The 24,596-nt window shown below is 45.9% G+C and overlaps 1 protein-coding gene across 3 annotated transcripts in view; it reads right to left on the reverse strand.

Annotated features, from left to right (window-relative positions):
• vegfaa (vascular endothelial growth factor Aa) overlaps positions 1-6,098 on the reverse strand; it is a 14,350-nt gene extending 8,252 nt beyond the window's left edge. For all 3 annotated transcript variants that reach the window (XR_009939630.1, XM_062538234.1, XM_062538233.1), the window contains exons 1-4: positions 5,479-6,098; positions 3,978-4,020; positions 1,645-1,841; positions 66-142 (exon numbers count right to left, since the gene is read on the reverse strand). Coding sequence is in view for 2 of the 3 variants with exons in the window: in XM_062538234.1 (XP_062394218.1) it covers positions 66-142; positions 1,645-1,841; positions 3,978-4,020; positions 5,479-5,544 (383 nt within the window). In the remaining variant the exon portion in view is untranslated. The remainder of the gene's footprint in view (positions 1-65; positions 143-1,644; positions 1,842-3,977; positions 4,021-5,478) is intronic.
• Between the last annotated feature and the right edge of the window lie 18,498 nt (positions 6,099-24,596).

Consider the following 24,596-nt stretch of genomic DNA (forward strand, 5'->3'; position numbering starts at 1 on the left):
AGATGGTGGTGGTGGTGGTGGTGGTGGTGGTGTTTTGGTTGGTGTTCGTTCGGCATGACACTTACTTGCATTCACACCTCGTGTGTTCAGTGAAACTCAGCTGATACCCGTGCTGCGATACACGCTGTCTGGTTCGTATTACCTGCAGTGGGGGGAGAGACACAATAGGATGAGGGAGTCAAAGGGTTAAAAAAAACACCAACTCAGAGGAGAAGAAAAAAAAATCAACACGTGAGGACCGTGTGGTGTGGTGTGAGTTTTTTTTTTTATCAGAGTGCAGAAAAACAACACAGGCTGTTTTTTCTGTTTTATCACCGCGGTGGCTGCTACAGAAAAGTAACAGCCGGATTTCTCCTGCTCCCCGGCGTGTGTGGTGACCCGCCCCTGAGCTAGCCTGCTCTGACCACCATCACGCCACGCTCTGGCCACTGATTGACTGCCTGATTATCAACCGTGTCTGGCGCAAGGCATGCGCTCTGGCACATTCTTACACTATTCTCCTCCTCCTCCTCCTCCTCCACTGGCTCATACAGTATGCCCTCTTAGCAACCAAAGAGAAAGTGACTGAGAGAGACAGAGAGAGAGAGAGAGAGAGAGAGAGGGAGAGAGAGAGAGAGAGAGAGAGAGAGAGAGAGAGCAACTGGAAGCTGGGAGAAAGTGTCAAGTTCAGTGAAATGTTTCAGAGAGTGAGAGAGGTGGAGAAAAACTGGTGGAAAGAAAGAGAGATAACACAACCAAGAGACACAGAAGAGTAGATGTCAAGAGAATGAGACTGCCAAAGAGACTGTATGGGAGCGAGTGAGACACAGAGAGACAGATAGAGAGAGAGAGAGAGAGAGAGAGAGCACAAGAACGGGCAGCACGAAGACGGAAAGCTGACCACATAAACAGGGGCGTAAACAGAGTGCACAGGGGTAAACAACATAGCTGGCATGCCAGGCTGAGAGTCCCACTTCTCCAGCGGCAGCAAAGAAGGTCTAGCCCGAGCAAAACACATGCACTGAGAGAACACACACCACAAGAGCTGAGCACACAGAGAGGAGAGAAGAAGAAAAGAGAAGAGAAGAGAAGAGACGAGAAGAGAAGAGAAGAGAGAAGAGGTGTGCAAAGCTGAGCTGAGGAGCACAGAACACTGGGAAGTCACATACTGTAGCAGCACAACAAGACAACTTTCAGCACCTGTTGACCTGCTCTCTCTCTCTTCCTCTGTCACTCTTCTCATTTCTCTGTCTGTCTGTTTGTCACTCAGTCTGATTGATTCAATTCGATTCATTTCAGTTAAATTCAATGAGCGCTATTGGCATGACAAAACACCCTATGACATTGGGAAAGTAAAGCATGTCATCTCTCTTCTCTGTCTCCTTTTGGCACTCTCTCTCTCTCTCTCTCTCTCTCTCTCACTTTCTCTCTCGCTCGCTATCTCTCTCGTCCTTGCACCTGCTCTCTCTGAAAAGTTCCAGGCGAATGGTGGAGATTGTTTGAAGGGATGAGCTAGTGAGTGTATCCGATGTGTGTGTGTGTGTGTGTGTGTGTGTGTGTGTGTGTGTGTGTGTGTGTGTGAGTGTGTATGTGCTGGGTGATATACTGTGAGAGGAGTGCAGTGGGATTGGAGGATGGAGGCAGGGGGGCGGGTCCTTTGCTCACCTCCAGAGTGACATTGCGCGTCTCCGTGGGAACACATTCGAGCGCTTCGTCGGGGCAGCATCCTGCACAGCGCATGAGAACCACGCAGGACGGGTGGTACGTGTATTCTGTGTCGCTCGAGTACTCTTTGTAGATGTCCACCAGAGTCTCCCGTGACCGACACATGCTCTTGTTGTACACTTCCATGAAGGGAACAACTGCAGGAGGAAAGAAGAGAGAGAGAAAGAAAGAGAGAGGGGATTGGATCATGGTCAAGTTCTTTTAAACCACACAATTCAATCCAAGCTCACACCTGTTTTTCATTTTTAAGCCATAGTCCATGATCTGTCAATAAGACTCTAAACTAGAGGAAGTTCCTAATGTGAGGCTTGGGGCAAACACAGACATACGATGCGATGTGAGGAGCTCTGGCCTGCTATAACAAACAGGAATCACTAAAGCCTCAACACCCACCTCTGCTTTCCAAAGCCATTATGCAAGAATCACGTCACCGAGTGGCCCACACGGGCCGCTGTGTTTGTTTTGCACCTGTCTATTTCAGTGGCCACTCCTCTTTCCCAGCTCATCCTGTCCCCTAATTCCACTCCTTTTTTTTTTGTTCATCAAATCTCTTCGCTCCTTTTGCTCATTCATTCATGCTTTATGCCCTCCAGTTGCTCCTGCTATTGTCCCAGCTCTCGGTGGAGGACGAGGAGGGCTCTTGTGTTCCTTTGTCACGGAAGAAGGTGTAGGCCTTTCCTTCGGCCATGCTCATTACCAAATCCAGCTTAGCAGATAAACAAAGGCACAGATCTGTAGCTCCAAGTGCTAACAATGGCTGCCATTGTGTGGAAAAGGGTTTTAATTTTTTCCCCCTCTCGCGAAACATGCGGCAACACACATACACACTTACACGGTCAAACGCAAACAACGACACTCATATGTACGTATATCTCTTTTCTATAAGAGAAAAGAAACAAACCCAATAAACAGCAATCACACCAAACACCTTCAATATTATCATGGGCACTGAACTGCTATGTTCCAGAATGATCTGCGGACTCGCACAGCAGACTGTCTGTCTCTCGGCTCTGTGTGCCCCCTGAGCCTCGTGACCCCACGAGCAGCCTGGGAGGCAGTGACCTCAGGCACTATGGTGCTAGGGTTGACCTCTCACCTCTGACCTTTCCCGGAAAAAAAAATAAGCCCACCACCGACCACGCATGGAAGCTGTTTTCTGCACTAGTGAAAAGCAGCCTGTGCTAACATCCACCACCACCACCACCACCACCACCACCACCACCACCGCACCACCAGCAGCAATACCGGTACCTAGTGCCATGGCCTGCTCAGCATAGCCCCTAAATCCACACAGCTGCGTGTCGGTGCATAAACTTCTCTCGCCATTATAGCAAACGCAACGCAACACAACACAACACAACACAGCCTCTTTGGGATAAGAACCATGTTTGGCTGCCCACGGGAAGGATGTCTGCTACACAAGGTCATTATCATTAAATGTCTGGATTAGCCATTCGCTCACCCGGCCGTCAGGATGGGTGCCACCCAATACACTACAGATGGCTGTTTTCTATTCTTTACTTTCTTTTTCTGTTTGCATGCCCTCCTTCTGGAACAGGCATATCACATTCACACTTACAACTACACAGTCACAACTTCGGGCTGATTAATGTCTGGTGCTGATTACTTTGTATCACAGAGAGATTATTATTATAAAAAAAAAATGCACAGATAATGTCTATGTGAAGCTTAGCTGCTATTGGCTACTGCTCCATGTGGTCTGCTATATGAAAACGTGTTGCCATTCGCCATGGCTGTTTGAACCTGTCATAGTGCTGATAGTTGCCTATCACATCTGACACGAGTACAAAGCGTGAGCGACTCACACAGTATGAAGGTCATGATACTGTGGGAGTGAGCACTGAACTCAGTATCAACACGAGCTACTCTTCTGCTGGCCATTCCGTTACGTGCAACATTACCGAAAACACTCCAACCTGACCTTGAGGTCAGCAATTTGTAGTCAACTGAATTGTGTCATTCCTACTAAATAAACAGCATACAAACACCATTTTATGACAAGTGCCCATGTATTCTCTGTTCGAGTTACGAGCTAAGCAATGTGCCTTTTTGTTTCAAAGTTTATTACAAACGCTGAAGTTTAAAAGAGAGAGGGCTCAAATAAAAGCTGACTTTCAAGCCAGTCCACGCGACCGGAAGGTGGCGGTATATTCTCCTACTTCTCTTTCTACATCACCAGAGCTCAACTCATCGCGCATGGATGTGTATAAATCTAAATGGTAATTCCAGGAATGTGTCCACATATCACTTACCTTCGTTTTTACCCTTGACTCCGTCCTTGGGTATATGAGCACACTGAAAGAAAGAAAGAAGGGGGACAAAGCATACAGATATGTAAGTTTTCTGTTTTCACTCTTCTGAACAAACGTGTGATATGTGTGGGAGAGGATCAACTTGGCTCTAAGGTTGCCAATTTGACCACAATGACGATGGCAGTGATGATGAACTGTAGGCCTACTACAACACAGGAGTTTGTCTACATTTGCCACATTTTATCACCTGCATGGCCCGTTATTACATATTTAACGCAGATATTTTTGTACGTGGCCTGAACGACATTATGGTTTTCGGATTCATATTAGCCTTATTTGGAAGGTCACAGTTCCCCACTCCGCATACTTCCCGCCGTTAGGATAGGCTGCGTGGGATAGTCACGTTACCTCAGGTGGTAGACTGGTGCAACAGCTCGCAACATTGCGTGAGAAACATGACGATTTGACTTCATCACTGAAGTAGCCTGAAGTAATCCATCTGCTTCATTGCTATCGCATTAGAGTTGCTTATGTAGGGTTCTCTGTTAGAGGCTAGTGGGAACAGACTAATTCTGCGTACATTAAGTGTTGCCATTTTCGTGAATTTTGGTGTGGAATGAACATTTGAAGCACTTGCCTTTCGATTGTCAATGAATGACTACCCTTCTAACAGCCGAACATCACAAGCATGAAACCACAATATGCCGTGTAAAACAGTCACATAAATGTTAGACGCCATTAAACGCTCATGTGACTCAAAAGTTTCCATTGTTAGCCTAATGGAAAAAGTAAACGAGATTGTGCAGGCAGGCGTGAGAGAGTTGAGCGGAGTGAACCTGTACACTTCACTTGCGGTTGGTTAAACACAAAATAACGTTACCTCTAATGCCGCGAATTTCACCTCAGGTTAAAGAGTAACATTGCCAAAGACATCTGGGCAGTGGAGAAAGCATTGCGAAATATAACGATGCATTTAAATCCACATGCGCGCAAAGCTGGTGAAGCTTTTGCGCACACTTGCCGGCTGTAGCCTACTGATAAGTTGCGCGAGAAATGGCATAGGCTATTACGAACCATTCACTGGATAGCTTACCAACGAAGTAAATCATACATGATGCCATACGATTACCAATGTTGCACTTGATTTATAAATTATAGTAGTGTGTTCTGTATGGTTTTGGTTAAATTCCAACTATGGCAACCCCATCATTTTATTCTGTACTGTCATCTTCAGCACATTGCTGCTCTTGACACTCTTTGCTTGAAATGACAGTCTGTAGGCTATTCTTAAACAGTCTATCAACAATGTGCAAAAGCCATTCAATTCCATCTGTGGCTGGAGCAGCATTGTCCTCTCATGAGAAATTTAATTGACATTGCAAGAGCGATCGTTAATTATTAATCATTAAAGGGTTTCCATTAATTAAACATGCAGCACATTATCTTCAATAATCAGTTCAGCTTATCACCCCCTCCCCAGTATTCCAACAGCGAGTCTTACCTTTACTGCGGTCAGATGAAGGAGCGCCGCAAAAAATAATTGTACCAAACTGACAACAAAGTTCATGGTGGTAATTCCAAAGGTGGTACAGGTTATACGCTGTTTAAATCGCTACTATTGAAAAGACTTGAAACGAACAGAAGCAAAAAGACAAATGGCCGAAATCTCAGGATAAGTTGCGCTATAGTGACACCGATCCCATGTTGGCGCACTTAAAGCAGACACCTGGGAAATCCTACTGGAATAATGTCCTGGAACTGCCTCCAAAATATTATAATATAAACATCCACGGTGCCTAGGCGTTCACTGTCTTCGGCCGCAAACACGGGTATTCAATCCAAAGCAAAACAAAAAGCCCATCATTGATATATGGTATCACTCCAATGAAATCTTGGTCATAGGCGAATGTAGAAAAACTTTTAGACGTCCAAACCCAACTCTGTGATCAAACCCTGGGCGAGATCAGAATACACACGCTTGTCCGATCCCCCTCGAAAGAAACACGCATTCGCCGGTGAAAACTGATCCACTGAAAATCTCCCAATTTAAATATGGTTCAAAGTCGTTTCCTGTTGCTGTTTTCTGTTATGTTGTGTCTTTGTTCCACTTCACCGTTTAGACCTCCAGCGCAGAATAACGCGATCTTGTCCTTCGCCGCGCTTCTGTAGCATTGCCCAAGGGGCGGGGCACAAGGGGCGTTCGTTCGCTGCGTGGCGTGCGCGGAGTCAGGGCTGCATTCATTTTCCTTTAGATATCATAGGAATAGATGAGGAGCAAGCTACGACAGTGGTGTAATCTTAATATAGACGTAAAGGCATACGGATAATGGTTGCAAGAACAGTCGTTGGATGACGTTGAATAGTTTAATGTGACTCATTCAGTAGGCTAACCTACCACCTACGTCTTTACAGACAATTCGTAAATTTTGTCTTTTGTCTGTAAATTATGCTAGAATCGTTAGACGGACGCCTTCCTATCTGAAGGGCAAAGTGCGACGATATGTAAGAGCATTATGGACTATGTCCCATCGTCAGTTAGGTGACAACAGAAGATTCAACAAACACTTTAGTTAGGCATTACAGTAGACAATGAAATGGATATTCATATCGACACTGTCTCAGTTTTTCCGCGCTGTTGTTGTAGGCTAACAAATGCAATCTTAGTTTTGCTGCATATCCAGCTCGAATGCACCATACCAGTCACGTTTATTCACTGTCTTTTTCCCGTTTATCACTACCCTAAACCGGTTAGAAACCGACACTAAATATCATCTATTTGCGAGCTGACATCCAACTCCAGTTCCGTCACAGATTTTTTTCCCCATAGGTTTACTTGATTTATTTACATCATAATTAAAAGTACTGACACAAAATTATAGCCTACGTCTCAGGTTGCTACAGAGAAAATATCGATCTGTAAGATGTACAGTATGTATCTGAAGAGACCCTCTTAATGCAGACAGAACGGACCGGCAAGCTTGAATGAAGTAGGCTAGGATCTGCAAAATCTCTAAAACTTCTGAAGAACACCTGATCATTTCCAAGGACAGTAGCACTTCGGTAGTCCACTCATGTCTTGTTTAATGATAATGTCCTGCCTGACATTAAGGATTGGAACAAACGAAATGAAAGAAACTACTGAAATCTCAATCAAGAATGAATTCCACAGGTGTGTAACATGATGGGATCTTAGAGTATCGTTTTGCTTTAAGCATTAAAACATTTGTTTTTGTTCCTCAGCAAAGGACAAGGTGCTGATCAGGGGCCAGTTAGTCGGTTACCTGGGCGAGAACAGTGGGGCGATGGCATGCTAAACTCCCATGAGTCCACATGGCGGAGATTTTTCCAGTGACCAGGGGTAAGGGGTAAGGGGTGGGGGGTGGGGTGGGGGTGGGGGGGGGGTGCAACTCACACACACACATGCACTCCCACGCATCCTCCACCTTCCTGTGTCATTTACAGGGACACACACACACACACACACACACACACATGTGCACAGTCAAGCCATCAACGCATGGTCCCACTTTTTCCCAGATGCACACACACACACACACACACACACACACACACACACACACACACACACACACACACACACACACACACACACACACACACACACACACACACACACACTTGTTCTTTCTTTGTGCCCCAGCAGAAGAATTCTTGTCCCCCATTCACCCTTCCACCGGCTGGGCATTCTTCTGGACCAGAGATGGGTCAGTGCTCTCTCTCTCTCTCTCTCTCTCTCTCTCTCTCTCTCTCTCTCTCTCTCTCTCTCTCTCTCTCTGTCTCTCTCCACCCCCCCCCCCCACCCCCCACCCTACTGCTCCCAAGGAGCCTCTCCACTCGGTTGCCATGGTGCCCGGCCACTCAAACGTCCCTCTTCTCGTTGTGGGGCTCCTCCTTGCGCCCCTCGTTTGGGTGAGGAGTTCCTCCGGAGACGCTGTGCACTTGAGGGCCCGACTCTGGTAATTAGCTTGCTGGGAGTCCCAAAAGAAGCTGAAATATCGATTTAATGAATAGTGAACTCTGGCCAGCCACCAACACAGAAGAACAACCCCCCCCTACATACGCACACTCCCACATCCCACACACACACACACACACACACACACACACACACACACACACACACACACTGAGCAGTATGCGCGCACACACACATGCACACACACACACACACACACACACACACACACAAACACACACACACACACTGAGCGGTATGTGCGCACGCACACACACACACACACACACACACACACACACACTGAGGTACGTACAAACACACGCACACACCTAGAAAAAAAAGAAAGAAATAAAAGCCCTCTTGCCAATGCATGCACAAGGGCAAAGCACACAGAAGAGTGCACAATGGCATTCCAGTGCCTGAACAGCGTGAAATGGTTAACACACACACACACACACACACACACACACACACACAGACACAGAGCAAGGAAGGTAAAAGATGTCCCACAGGATGAGGACGTTCCTCAGAGGTGAGCCAGGTGTGGTGCACCCAGCGACCTGTTTCAGCTCCATCAGGCTCCGAAGCCTTATCCCCCCCCCCCCCCACCCCCCCGAGGATGGGGTTAGAGCCAGCTGAAGGGGCAACAGTACTGTAGCATAATCGTGGCATCTGGATGGGCGACAGAACCTGGCTGTGCCACGCGCTGACATAACGTGAGTGTAAACATCGCACTTCTGTTCAAACATGTAGGGTGCTCTCTTCTGCTTTGGCCTCAAAGGACTTTTTTTTTTTGTTATGTTTGTCTTTCACATATAGATAGATACTGGCAGAGGCTGAGGACTTGCTCTGAACAAAGCCCCCTTCATGGTCTCTGATCGTATCAGGGGAACTGCATGGCATAGGGCAAAGGGCTGGAGAAGTACAGCATTTTCACCTCTAGAGGGCGCTTTAGAGACACTTGCAGTTTCTCCCCTGGCCCCCTCCCCCTCTTTCCACCCCCCCCAAAAATCTGGACCAAACAAATTTCTCAGTTGACATTATAGAATAACAGATTTGCACTCCAAACAGAATTGTATCCAAAACAAGAAGCTCTGCGTATTTTCTTGTTTGATTATGAACAGGCCTCCTGAATGACAAAATTTATGGGCCCACAGCACGTCTTGGTCCATGCTACTGCCCTGACGCACACGCACACAAAATAGCAGTGCACCATGCTCCACACACACACACACACACACACACACACACGAAATAGCAGTACACCATGCTCCACACACACACACACACACACACACACACACGAAAGAGCAATGCTCCATGCAGGGTGTGAGCACACCTATCAAAGACAGAAATGTGAGCAGACCTGCAGCACTGTCAGGAGCAGAACATTAAAAGCTCTGCCATCTATCATAGTTTTTTCTCTCTAAAGTATTGATGACAAACAGTGGAAAACTGAAACATTCACACACACACACACACACAGACACACACACACACACAGACACACATTCATACACAGTCCACTCTCAGAATTGCAGGAGAGAAGCTGTAAGTATAACAGAGCCCATATAGGCCAGTCGACAAATGTTTTAATCCAATGACGTACAGCTAGTAAATCTGGAGTGATTTAACATTAAAAGTGCGCTGTTTAGAGGATTTCCGTTCAGATATGTTCCATCTTTTATCCAAGTTTAAATCGAGCAGATGTGAACCGATGAGCTTTTTTAAACCCCTGTCAGGCTACAGTAAGAGGGAAGGCTGAGAAACGGCTTGTTAGTCAAAAATTGAGCCCCAGTTGCGTGCGTTTGTCTTGCAGCTTTGGCAAGACACAACACTTGGGCAGGCTGCCCGACATCATTTCTATAATACTCCAAACACATAATGTAGCTTTAATGCGGATGCCTGATCCAAAAACACAATCTACTCATCTCTTCTCACACGAGGGCTTTCACCTCTCCGCTGGCCAGGGAAACCCTCCCATTTCCTCTCCGTGTCGGCTCCTCTTTTCTCTCTGCCAAGTTTACCAACAGCCCTGAACTCACCACCTTTGCCTCACCGTGGTGGCGCACTATCCTCAGGCCAGTGTAGAGCATGTGTTTTGCTTCCCTCATGCTTATAAAATATAGCAATATATACCATAGCGGTGTGTAATATGATTGCCGCACAGTGATGCCATGCACTATCCTAAACTTATGCCAGTGATGCCATGCACTATCCTAAACACGTCTAAACTTTGCCCTCCTTTTGCAACTCCTTTTAAACTGTGTGTGTGTGTGTGTGTGCCTGAGTGAGTATGTGTGTGTGTATGCACACTTGTGCACGCATGCACACACACACACACACACACACACACACACACACACTGAGCGGTATGCACTCACACACACACGCACTCTCTCTCTCTCTCTTTCTCTCTCACACACACATCTCTCTCTCTCACACACACGCACACACACACACACACACACACACACACACACACACACACACACACACACACACACTGAGCGGTATGCACTCACACACACACGCACTCTCTCTCTCTCTCTTTCTCTCTCTCTCTCACACACACATCTCTCTCTCTCACACACACGCACACACACACACACACACACACACACACACACCATTGCTGCTATCCCATCAAGGGCCCATAGGCCCAAAGGACAGGGCCACTCAGGGAAGAAGGCCTAGAGGCAGCGCTAGGGCCTGAGCCTGAGGGATTTCAACGGAGCCTGAGAATGTCCTAGTATACTGGGTGTGTGTGTGTGTGTGTGTGTGTGTGTGTGTGTGTGTGTGTGTGTGTGTGTGTGTGTGTGTGTGTGTGTGTGTGTGTGTGTGTGTGTGTGTGTGTGTGTGCGTGTGCGTGCCACTGTATATGCGTGAATCTCTTCACTGCCAGAATGTGTTGCCTGTAAGTGCCTATGATAGATGCTGCTCTCAAGTGTTGATCCCGCGCATCATGGTACTGGCACAGGTCTTGAGATGAGAGATGTCACTTGCAGCGGCCCCTACGGGCATCATTGCGTAACATTCAGGGTGCATGTAAACATTATGGTGGCGATGCAGCATGGGAACAGATCGTGTCAGATTTTATTTACATAGAAGGATATTGGCACTAAACTGTTTTGGCTGCTATATTTTGACTGACTATTGGCAGCCATTTTTCTTGAAATAGCCAGAAGAAACTTTAAGAAATATGAGCAAATACGGCCATACCAAATTTCAAAATAATTGCGTAAGCAAAACTTGGTATGCGTCCAGGGGTTGTTATGTTGATCCTACATGACAAATTTTGTGCGATTGGAAGCTTCTCATAATAATCTACTGTAGCACATTCTCATTAAATACATCTAAGAACAGGTTAGCTGCCCTTCTGGAATAGAGTCATTTTTTTTATTTATTACGCCAACATTGGATCCTGATGCCTGTGTGGACAACCATTATGTAATAAAATACAAATGGCAGCCATATTTGTCTATTAGTTTGGGTCTTGTGTATTAGAAGGACATGCTCAATATGGAAAGAAAGTAGATTGGCATTCAGCATTTCATGCATGTGCACCATGTCTCTGTCTGGTCGCTGTCTTGCAGTCTGCAAGTGACCAAACACTCCATGTCAGTGTGTACCAAACTTTTTTTCCTCACACGGCACAAGATTTACAGTAATGTCCTGTGTATTAGCCGTATTGTGTACTGTTTAAGTCACAGGACAGTGTTAGAGGAAGCAAATCATATCAATACCATAGTAACTGCCCCTGTGTATCAACCCCATAGGTGAAGACATTTAGCAAAAATCAATGTATAAGCTGCGGCTAATAGTAGATTAGGGTACAGCTACTCCTTTGCATGAACATTGCATACTTCATTGCACACAACCATGAGATTGTGATGAGGATTACATCTTATCCATCATCATCATCCTTAACGTCCTTCATTTGCTCACTTGTCTTCTGCCTAAGGTTCATGTTGCTTTGGAGGTGTGAGACTAAATCTAGTATATACCTATTCAGATATACTGTGAATCACTTGTCGCCTCATAAGCTGAATTTATCTTAATTTTACTGTATTGCATACTATTTTTAATATTTTAGAATGCAATTTTTTAATGTGTAACACTCTGTAAAGCGCCATGAGACATGTGTAATGTTTTGGCGCTCTATAAGCGAAATTAAATTGAATTGAAAAATTTTGCGTCGTTTTTTTTGTTTATAATCACTGAATTACATTAAGATTACATGGTCACTACACTAGTCACTTGCAGTCTGAGTGGGGCTTAAGGGAAAGATAGACAGACAGACACACACACACACACACACACACACACACAGACATACATTACACACACACACACACACACACACACACACACATACACGCACACAGACACGCACACACACCATCATGCATGCTCATCATCCTCTCTCACTTCCTGTTCTCTCCATCCCTTTCCCCCCCGTCACCACCTATATCTCACCTCTTTTCCGGTCGTGAACACCTACTGTAAGATTGACTGAGTTGACCTCATGCTCATCCCCTGGCTCTATCACTCTTTCTCTCTGTGTCCTTTTGTGTTCATGTGTGTGTAGTGATGCAAGTGCAAATGTGAAGTTACACTTGTTTCATCTCCTTCTCAGTTTTATGTATGTGTTTGTGTTTTTGTGTGTGTGTGTGTGTGTGTGTGTGTGTGTGTGTGTGTGTGTGTGTGTGTGTGTGTGCGTGTGTGTGTGTGTGTGTGTGTGTGTGTGTGCGTGTGCTTGTGTGTGCGTGCGTGTGCGTGCGTGTGTGCATGCGTGTGTGCTTGTGCGTATGCGTGTGTGTGCTTCTGCGCACGTGTGTGTGTGTGTGTGTGTGTGTGTGTGTGACTGTGTGCGTGCGTTTACTAATTGTTGTGTATCTTGCCTATCAGTTTGTGGTCAACAACACCCCTCCTTATCATCATTATGTCTCATGTCCTTACTCCTCACACTCCTCTCTCTCTCTCTTAACCTCTCCAGCCTGCATCCACATTTCAATGGAAAGTATTCAGTTAAAGTGACCAACTGGAGCCCACCTAGGAATGTGTTCCCAACTGTAATTGGTGAGTAAAACTCAATAAACTTCTACGTTTGGCCTCTTTCGGTCATTTTTGACACACTAGTACCCTTTGGCATCCTTTTCAAATGTGTAGAGCAGTCTGAGACTTTCATGGAGTAGAGCAGTCCGATAGACTTTCATGGAGTGGAGCAGTCCGATAGACTTTCATGAAGTGGAGCAGTCCGATAGACTTTCATGGAGCAGTCCGATAGGCTTTCATGGAGTGGAGCAGTCCGATAGACTTTCATGGAGCAGTCCGATAGGCTTTCATGGAGTGGAGCAGTCCGATAGACTTTCATGGAGCAGTCGGATAGACTTTCATGGAGCAGTCCGATAGACTTTCATGGAGCAGTCCGATAGACTTTCGTGCCAAAATGTTGTAAAAGATATTATGGTACAGTAGGGTATTAGGGTAGGTCTATACAGAGCTGTGTAGCATACCTCCAAACTCTGTTCCTTCTCTGCAGCAAACGTACAGTAAGCATCCCAGCGTGTTTCTGATCCGACTTTATCTCTCTCCTTGGCCACTGCTCTTCCTGCTGGGTTGTTATGTCTCCTGGGCCAAGATACCGTGTCTGTGAGTGATGGATGTCAGCGCACATGTAACGTCTTCTGAGGGAAGAAAAGAGGATTCTCTATTTCTTTCTGAGCTGCTTAGAGAACTTTAACGTTTTTCAGAACCTTTTGAAAACCTTTTGAAAACCTTTTCTGGGCAAAGGCTCGAAGCATAACTTTTTTTTTGTATTGAAAATGTATGTAAACATGGTTGTGCATCAAACGTGTGTGAATCAAGTTTGAAGTGTGTGCGGTGTGTGTGCTGTAGTGTTACTGGTGTTATGTAATGTCAGTGTGTGTGTGTGTGTCGGTGGCTCCTGATGTGACGTTGAGCCAAGTGATCGTGTAGGTTCCCCTTAATGAAGTTAATGCAAGTGTCACCCCACCCACTCAACACTCGGTGGGCTAATCCTGTCGAACTGACCCAGCTGCAGCTAACACATTAGCCGTTCACACACACACACACACACACACACACACACACACACACACACACACAATCTCTTGTTCAGTGACATATGCATGCATGAACAGATATGTGTGTGTGCACACACATGCACACACACACACACACACACACACACACACACACACACACACGCATACTGCAGCCCTCTGAGCTCCCCCAGGCCCTTGTCCTTAATCCCGCGAGCTGGTTGGAGGCCCGTAAGACCTCTCACATGCTTTCTGCGAAAATATTTAGTCTGGGCCCCACGTCACGGCCCAGGGAGTCGCAGTGATAACACACGCACCAGCAGATCAAAACCAGAGCTGGGAAAACCATCATCACACAACACGATACACACACACACACACACACACACACACACTCGCACATGCACACACACTCACACAGGCACACACAAATGTTCCACCAAGATATATTCAGATACAAACATAACATGCACATACTTTTATGCATCATTTGTGTTTTTATCTAGGCAGTAGGCACACTCAAACACCTTAAAACTCTTAATAAGTAACATGACACACACATGTGCACACTACTGTATTGTACGTGTGTGCATACACATACACACACACACACACACACACAGACAGACACACACACACAGTGAATGTCAAGTGATTTGAGAACATTGGGGAGGAGATTGGAGGGAGTCCCTCAAGAAGTGATGTAACTTGAGCTGTGGTACAAGGAGAACTCCCTAACACTCTCTCTCTTGACACACACACACACACACACACACACCTCTCTTTTCTTCTGGAGACTTGCGTCCAAGCTACTCTCTTTCTCTCTCTTTGTCTCTCTCTCTTACACACACACACACACACACACACACACACACACACATGGAAGTCCCTATCTCTGCAGAATGACACTCCTCAGTCCTGTAAAGCATTAGGGTTTTTAATTGAAGAATAACAAGCGCAGGCCTTTGCTGTGCGTAAAAGCCTCCCTTTGGTTTCTGCTGATGTGTGTGAAATCCCTGGAGGTGTCTGGCCGACTTAATCATCTCCCATCGTCCTGCCCCCTCAGCACCGTCGCCCACACTAAACACACACCACATGTGTGCTTATGGATGTGTGTGTTTGTGTGTGTGTGTGTGTGTGTGTGTGTGTGTGTGTGTGTGTGTGTGTGTGTGTGTGTGTGTGTGTGTGTGTGTGTGTTTGTGTGTGTGTTGTTGGTAAAACACACAAGCTTCCTTGATTGTGGCTAACACATCGCTTTTTTAAAAGCAATCAGCGTTTTTTAAGTCTGGCTTCGGAAGCCCGCATAAACATTCAACATGCCCCCTCTGTCAATCTTCACTTCAAACACTCAAAAATCAAGGCGACCCCACAACATGGCAACTTCCTGAAAAACGTGTTTGCAACCCAAACAGTTGTCAGTCTTCATCCAGCTCACCCGTACCCATTAGCAGCACTAAACACTCCCACAAGATAGTCTCTGTGGGGGGGCGCTGTGGCGCAGCAGGCTACAGCGTCCATACCATTTGCGGGTCCGAGTGCCCACGGGGACCCAGGTTCGAGTCCGGCCTGCGGTCATATCCCGATCCCACCCCATCTCTCTCTCTCCTGTTTCCTGTCTACCTCTTCACTGTCCTATCATAATAAAGGCAAAAAGGCCACAAAAAAAAAAAAAAAAAAAAAAGATAGTCTCTGTGAGTTCCTCGCAAGTTGGATTTCGTCTCTGTGTTTGTAAAGGCACATGATTCTGTGTTATGAAAGGCAAAAGAGTGACTCAGCAAAACAGACACCATTTCTATTTAAGGGCCTTAAAATGTAATTCACCGTAAATTTAAAAAACGGACCACTGTAGTAGGGCCTGCGATGAGTGTAGTAAATGTTACATCAATGGGCAGACTGTAGCCCACATGGAGGACGTTATGTCACACATTATTCGTTTAAGGCCAATTCGATTATGTGCAGGAAGAGAAGGCCGTGCTGGAGGTAGGCATTGACATGAAATCATTCGTTCCACTCGTTTGAGTCCTCGACTGCTCCCTGTTGTCTGACTTCATCCACAACCACACCGTCCCACTAGCATGGTTTCAGTTGTTAGTGTGTCTCTGTGTGTGTGTGTGTGTGTGTGTATGTGTGTGTGTGTGTGTGTATGTGTGTGTATGTGTGTGTGTGTGTGTGTGTGTGTGTGTAGGTGTTTGTGTGTGTGTGTGTGTGTGTGTGTGTGTGTGTCTGTGTGTGTGAGAGAGAGTTTGTGTGTGTGTGGGTATGTGGATGCGTGTGTGTTTGTGTGTGTGTGTGTGTGTCATGTCACAATGAAAACAGAGATCAGTGTAACCGGTCCCCTTTGCATATAGCCCACTGAATCTCATAGCCTGCCACACGGTGGAATATAGCCTACTTAATCACATAGCCAGCCATTCAGTGGCGTGTAGCCTTCTAACACCCAGAGCCTGCCCCATGTACAGTAATAGCAATGCCCATCCAATCGTATGTGGATAGACAGCCATTTAATGTTGGATGAAAGTTGTGTTAAATTCTTCCGATTGTGGCTGTGAGAACAGATTGTAGCTTATACTGTCACAATTTTTTCAACAGACTTCCCCATACATGCTGTAAGACTATAGTGTCATGCTGGTTATTGGTAATTGAGTCACTGTAAATCACTAGGTGATAGTCCTCAAACCGTTTGATATCCAACCAGTCAATCAGTGGGAATTTTTGCACAGTGCAAGTCAGTGGCTTAGTTGACAGCAAACATCTTTAACATGAGAGTTTGACTTTTGACTGCTTTCTTTCATTGATGTCGAGTAAGGTGCTGTGTGTCATGTGGGCATAATTTGCTGGAGAATGTCAGCTAATGTGTGTCTGAGACAAACTCAAGGACAGTGATTATTAAAGCCAAATCTTATGATCTGCATCCTTACTATGAGCACATGATGACCGAAGACAGCCAGGGAAGATCGCCGTTTTGTAAAAACTCTGCAGGCACATCACGTAAATGATTAGTCTGACAAGCCCAAAGTGGAAAAAAACAATACAAAAATGAATAGGACAGTCATATCATATTTTGAACATTAAGTATGACAAAAGGCAGATGCCAGACTCCCAGACCAAAACAGGGACATTTTTTATCAGTTAAACAGGGAGAGGCAATCAGGGAAAGCCCAACTCCCAGCTTATGCAGGGGAGGTTTGGAGAGAACCAGTGGCAGAGTTGGTTCTCAGCCCAACGGCAAAGACTTGGAGCTGGTTCAGTGCTAGGCATGAGTTATATAAAGCACAGCATGTGAGCGGACCAGGTCGCTCATAACGCACCCGGTGGTTTATTTTTTTTAACGATGTCCGAGAACAGTACACAGCACGGTGATTCACTGTCCTGATGCGGAGAATCAGGAGGATTTGTGACGCAGTGGAAAGAAACAAACACAGGACCCGTTTTGGGGGTGTTGGAGGTTGCGTGTGTGTGTGTGTGTTTTGATTGTAGGGTCGGCAGCCTGGGGAGTCAGCAAAGTCAGTAGGCTCACACACAACCCGTTGCCGAGCCAACGTCATGCCCAGGAGCCATGCAAGTGTTCCGCGACTCCTTGGCATCCTGTGGAGTCGCAGAGCTGTCGTCGTTTTCCCATACACTCTCCGATCACTTCCTTTGAATTCTCACCAATTTAAACCAGTGGATTTGCGAAACCCGTGGAAAGACCAAGGGGATTTTTTTTATTATTTTTATTTTTGTGTGTATGTGTGTCCTTATCTCTCATTCCTGGGGCTTTGGTCATTTGGTCGTTTGGGTGAGAGCCATGTTGGGTGGTCTCTGGTCTCTGTCTCCAGCCCCCATGCCTCCGTCTCTCTCTCTCTCTCTCTCTCTCTCTCTCTCTCTCTCTCTCTCTCTCTCTCTCTCTCTCTCTCTCTCTCTCTCTCTCTCTCTCTCCTTCAGTGTCTGTCTGGCCCTGTGGCGGACTGGTGCCTTCCCAGACTGCCGTCCGGCTCCAGGCCAGCGTTTCCCAGGAACACTACACTGGTCGCCGCGCTGCCGAGACCCGCTCACATCCGCATGCTTCCCCTGTAGGGTCGAACTTCCGCACGCGTCCCGTCCTGTCCGCGTCCGGTGACCCTGCCCTTAACATCCGCGGACATGCTATGCTAGCCGGGCCTAGCTGTTCTGTGTTGTACTGTACTGTACGTCTACAGCCTTCCAAACAGGTCCACGTCTTTCCACACAGGCTCTGTCTGCCTAGTGCTCCGGTCAATATCCTCCAAGTGATTCTCAAAATTGTCACAATGAGTACCAACTCAGAGAACAATTGACTCTCTAAGTACCACCATTAAGACCAGCATTAAAATACAGTAGTGTAGGCAGGGATGGGCACAAATACATCAAAATGTATTTCCAAATAAAATACCAAATACCCAACCTTTAAAATGCATCAAAATAAGATACAAAATACAGCAGCCAAAAAATGTATCAAAATAAAATACTGTATTTTTGTATTTTCAAAATACTACAAAATACTTATTTCTAAAAGCCTTTACTATAGGCTTTTAGAAACTATACTATAAAACAGAAAAAAGAAAGGAAAATTGTAAACTCAAGTGTGCTGTCCTTGTGTGAGCTAGTGGTGTCTCCTCAGTTGATGCCTTTAAGCACAACTAACTTCTCAAACAGTGTTGAATTCAGACGACACCTATTGGGCCTGATGATGGTATTGAAATTGTGTTGTGAGTGCAATATGGCATCACAGGGGCTTAACTATGCGACGCTGCCACAGACAGAGACAGAGATTTGGTCCTCCTGTAACCTGCATTGTGTTGAACCACTGCGGTTCAGCCCTGCACACGCCCAGAATCGAACCCGCGAAACAGCAGCACTTCGGATCAGGAGTCGAGCATGCTAACAATCCAGCTAAAAGCCCAGGCTACTAGCTTTCATACCAGCAGTATTTTTGAGGCGTCGGGGAGTGAGGTTAACCAACGTTCTACACATACAGCTAAGCAAGCTGGCATCCGTTACACCACACTATATTGGTGCACAGTCATGTTGGAATAGCTGGGCTTAGCCCCTTAGTTCCAGTGAAAGGATGTCTGAATTCTCTGAAAACAGTCTAACGGTCAGTTCCTTCCCTGTTCCAACATGACTGTGCACCAGTGCACAACGCAAGGTCCGTAAAGACAGAGTCTGAATTAAAGCGGAGACTGAGAGCCAGTCTCCTCGTCCAACATCAGTGTGTGACCTCACAAATACGGTTCTTGAAGAATGGTCAATCCCATGAAAAAAATCCCATAAACTCTCCTAAACCTTCCTAGAGGAGTTGAAGCTATTATAGCTGCAAAGAGTGGACTGACATCATATTAAACCCAATGGATTAAGAATGGGAGGTCACTTAAGTTCATATGTGAGTCAAGGAAAGTGACCCAATACTTTTGGCAATATTGTGTATATTGATAGTTAGATAGATGTCATCACATCGTCTCACAGAAAGTATTTGACAGCATTTTGAAAATACCAAAATACACAACGCAAGTACGCAACAAGTATTTTGATACAAAATACAAAGGCATTTTTATCATCTCAATAAAATACAAATTACAAAATAGTATTTTGTATTTGAAATACTGTACGTATTTCAAATACATGTATTAGAAATACTGCCCATCCCTGAGTGTAGGCCAATAATATATTTGACATTATACATACTGTTTTGCATTGTTTTGTTTAGTTCTTTTCAAGAAAGATTAAAAACTAGTTTAATTTTAACAATTTTTCATTACGTATGTTTTTATAATCATTTGAAGTGATTATTTTGTATGAAATAAAACATCTGGGAGACTCCCTGAGTACCACAACAGAGAGTTTGCATACCGCCAGTGGTATCCGTACCACAGTTTGAGAACCACTGCTCTAAGCGAGACATCCACAGCTACAGCTATGCTAGCAGGCTCTGTCCACAGCCATGCAATAGCTCTGTCCCAGCCTCTGCCATCTACACCCTTCCTAGAATGTTCTGTCTGCCCATGTCCACCGCGCGGGGCCTGTCCGCAGCAGCTCTATCCCAGGACTCTACCGTCTGCGCCGTATCTAACAGCCTCTGCCTGCGCTCATTCCCATGCTTGTCTAATAAACAATCCTCTGACATCCCCACCCATTCCAGCAGGTCCTATCTGCATAGTCTTGTCCTCATCCATTAACCCAGGGAGCAGAGCCGTGGCTGGAACATTGCACTGTGGAGACTCTAGCGACTATAACGCCCTGGCGAGGAGGTCACCGAGTCCCAGCGAGCAGACTCCCAGCACAGGGCGGCTGGTGGAAAAGTAACCCCTTCTGCTGCGGTCTCCTATAGGCCTGCATGTAATTATGTACATTTCCTCTGGGAGGGTTTCCAAAGTGGCATGATTGTGGCAACCATTCCACCCTCCGCAGGGTCGTGGCCAGACAAGGCTGTCAGAATAACTTTACTCAGGCACCTCTTGGCCACGAGCATTTCTTTTTTTTTTCGTTGTAATACCTGTTTTACTTACGCGGTACACATATTTATTTTTTGGAGATTAGCATGTTGCCTGTTGCCTCAGAAGTTGAAATTATTTGAACATTTATTAACATTTATTTATATTCTCTTAATATCACAGAATTACATTCCATATAGTCTCCCATTACTAGTCTCTTTCAGTCAATGGCGCTTGACCCTCATATTCACTTGGTCTGCTCTAGTGGCCTCTTGCATGATTTGTGAATTGATGAACGGGGCCTGCAAATGATATTGGCCGCGTTTCCCAGATTCGTTAAGAAGCTGTTAAGTGCTAAGATCTTCTTAGGAGCGTTCTTAGAACGTTCTGAGAGTGCTCCTAAGAAGTTCTTAGCACTTAAGAGCTTCTTAACGAATCTGGGAAACCCGGCCAATGATGATCCAGATATCAGCAGTGTCCAGGCCCGCTGTGGCTCAGACTGCAAGGGCTCTCTGGGAAAGCCATCCGTGGGGTTGGGCCCCATCAGCGGAGGGTCAGTCAGCCGGGGCAGAGTGGGACACGCAAGGCGCTGGACGAACGAATCACATGGCACGGGCAGCAAATGACAAAACCTGCTGACAGAGGGGGGGAGAGACAGAGAGAGAGAGAGAGAGGAAGAAACATTCTTCCCTTTCCTCCCCCTCCCTCCCTCTCCCTCTCTTTCTCTCCCCCTCTCTCTCTTTTTCTCTCCCTCTCTCTCTCTCTGACCCAGAAGAGCATTGACTTGAAAGCAAGGTTAATGTTTGCACGCCACACTTAGTCTGATTGCTTTAGCTTTGCATGTGACATCCTTTAGGAAAACACAGGTGAAATAACAAAAGCCTAAAGAAAGGCCACTATTGGGCCCACTCTTGCAAGGTAGACAATGACAGCAGTCATCGGAGAAAGTGACCTGTCACTGATGTGTCATGTTACAGCTTTGAAGAGGATATGGAGAGAGTTGCAAAATGTAAATATGTGTAAATTCTTTGTCATGCAAGTTTGGAGTCAACATGATACCCTCAGTCCCAGCCTCACAGGTGTGTGTGTGTGTGTGTGTGTGTATGGAAGGGGGGGCATAGGGGGCTTGTTAACATGTCTCACATGAAGGATTGGGTAAGATTAGAGAAAAAGTGTGTGTGTGTGTGTTGCATGTGTGTAAATTAAATGGACTTTGTCGTCACGTCCGACGTCACACACTCACTCACTCTTTGGCTGCTGGGAAGATGGCTGATGATCAGGGGAGGCTGTATGTGCTGACCCCTGCTCAAAGCAGCCTCTCCCGTCCTCCTCCGCGCGGGCATACAACACAATAAACTGCCTGCGCTTTATCTAGGCTGAACAAAAGCACCTCAGCACAAGTTCGCTCGCTCCCTCTGTGTTGCGCAACACAAACACGAGCAGAACCTTTGGTCTCTATCAGCAAAGACGAGCTCTGGAGAAGGTCCGTGTACGCCGGTACAAATGAAGGATCACAGGAGACAAACTCTCCCAGCAGGAGCCAAAAAGAGCCCCTATCTACCTCTGCCTGCCCTTCAGCTGTCTGAGGTAACGACTCTGGTAGATCACTCTCTTCTCTTTCTTCCTCTTTCTCTCTCTTGCTCTGTCGCTCTATTTACCATCTCAGATTTGTCCGGAACCTTCTTTCTCTCTCTTTCTCTCTCTCTCTCTCCCTCTTTCTCTCTGTGTATTTTATCCTAACCTCCTCACAGTACTACTGTGGGTTTCCTCCTCCCTGGCATTTCGTGACAGCATCAGACGTTTATCCGAGGCCCAAGGTCCGCAGCATGTGGATGTCGTGCTACGCTAACGATGGGTCGTTTGCTGGAGAGAAAAAAAATGGCTACCCCCATCTGAGTCCTTACAATGGGCCAGGTTGTTAGTTCATTGGGGTCTCTGGGGAGAAGGGAAAAAGGAAAGAATCAGACAGACAGATAGTTAGCTTCCACTGGCATGGGTCCCATACCCTGGTTTTTATCTTCACACACAAAAAATGACTCTCTTTTTCCTCTGTCTCTTCTCTCAGCATAAATACCCAAACGGAACCCTTTCAGATTTTTTGGCAGTGGAGCAGTGAATCTGATCCTCTGGTATGCCGCTGGAGAGAGAGAGAGAGAGAATGAAAGAGAGAGAGGGGGAGAGAGAAGTTCCCTGATAACAAACAAGCTTCAGATTGAAATGTTTGCCACTGTGGCCGGGTTTCTTGTATAAATTCATCCCCGATGCATGCACTTATCTTCAAGGAGAAGCGTTTGATAAAGTGCCCTGCAAACACATAGCGTGAGAGAGAGGAGAGAAAAGGAGAGAAAAGAGAACAGAGACACTGAATTGTTTGACATGAAATGGCCAAATTTTGGTCACTAGCCCGAATAAAATCAACAATTTTAAAGGAAGCAATGAAACCACTGGGGATTACCAAGCATTAGCTGGAACAATCATTAAACATAAAGATGTTATGAATTTAGATCTGTCAATACACCACTGAAGTTTCAGATCACAAAAAAAGATTGAGAGATTTAATGGTGTGATATAGCGGTCTGTCAGACTTAAAGGGAAACTATGTAGGTTTGCCCGATTTCATCGCCGGTTTCGCTTTCGCTTTTCGTTTTTCGCTCATTTTACGCTTGCAGATTCATGGTTGAAGTTCAGTTCGCCCGTGGCACGTGCAGGAGTAGCAGAGAGGCAAAATGCCACCTGCCCTGCATTATGCTCGGCGCAGCGGTACACCAGTTCTTGGACACGCAAGTCATTGCAGCAGCCCTGCCGTTTGTGAGTGCAACGTGAACCCCACTTTTCAAAGCTCTCAATTGTAAACACTACTGTAAATTCAGTGTAAAGAAATGTTGATCGCATGGTGCTGTTTGATAAGGGCTGCTGATTGGGGTATTGTCAGTTTGAGATATCTGGTTAGGCTATTCGCAGAATTTTCATGAAGTAATTATGAAACCCGTTGAGGATTACCAACACAAGCTGCAACAATCGTCTTAAAGAAAACATAAAGAACAAACTCACAGACTTGAATGCTCGCTAGCGTACATACATGTACATATAAATACACAATGATTTAGACATAGAGGCAGGCTACTCATGCCTCAGTTTATGGACTTATGGGGATGATTGCGCAACAACAAATAAAGTTGCGATTAAACTTTGATTTCATGTTGAGTTGCAGATGGTCTGTCAGAAGTCAGCTTTTCTGGTGGGCCAAGTGGAATGCTGGTGTGGCAGAGCGCTGCTATTGAACAGAACACAAGTTACACAGTTCCTACGACATTATTCATGATCGGCAACTGCTTCATTCGGTGGATTTCCTCCAAACGGCGTAGCTAGTAAAAAGAACGTGAACGACGAAAATTGAGCTTCATCTCACCTACAGGATACTCTCTGATAACCCATCTGGCGGGGTGTTGGTGAACTTTCGTAGCCTGACAAGAACACTTGGTAGTCCCGGAACAACGGGATAGCAATTTTTTCGAGCCCCTGGCTTCCCATCAGTCTGTTCCGCATCGCAGCACTGCTGCATCCCTCGCTATGGCCTCGTGTAGAAAACGGACAAGGGGAAGAGAAATAGAGGGTGGAAGGTTAAGGAAGACAGGAATATTAAATGTGTCCTTCCTTGCAAGGGGAGGACAGGAATATTAAACGTGTCCATCGATCTTCTTCTTCTCTGAGTTAGTGCGGGGTAGACACGAGAGCTGCATAGTTAACCGGATGGAGACGAGGGTCTGGTGCTTAGAAGGCCATGCCCTTAACGGGAACACCAGCTCAGCTGCATACAGACACATCGCACATGGCATTTTACTTTCAACCAACAACTTTCATCCAGTTCAAAAAGGGACAGAAAAAATGGTGGAACCAATTTTTTTTTTTTGCCAAATACAGGTGAGACCACATCGGAGGTTTTCCCTACAGTGCCAGAGAGATTTAGCGTCTTTTAGTGTTCTTCCTTATGTGTGTTTTTTTAATATTATTATTTGTTAAAAATGAATGCACGGACAACACACAATGCATGTGAAGGTTATCAGTGTTGAGCAATTTTTGCAAGGGGCCTATTCAAAAAATGACAGCATGGGGTCCACATATGGTCTCTTTTCTCTTCATTAGT

Source organism: Sardina pilchardus, chromosome 6 (assembly GCF_963854185.1).
Source record: "Sardina pilchardus chromosome 6, fSarPil1.1, whole genome shotgun sequence".
Classification (NCBI taxonomy): Eukaryota; Metazoa; Chordata; class Actinopteri; order Clupeiformes; family Clupeidae; genus Sardina; species Sardina pilchardus.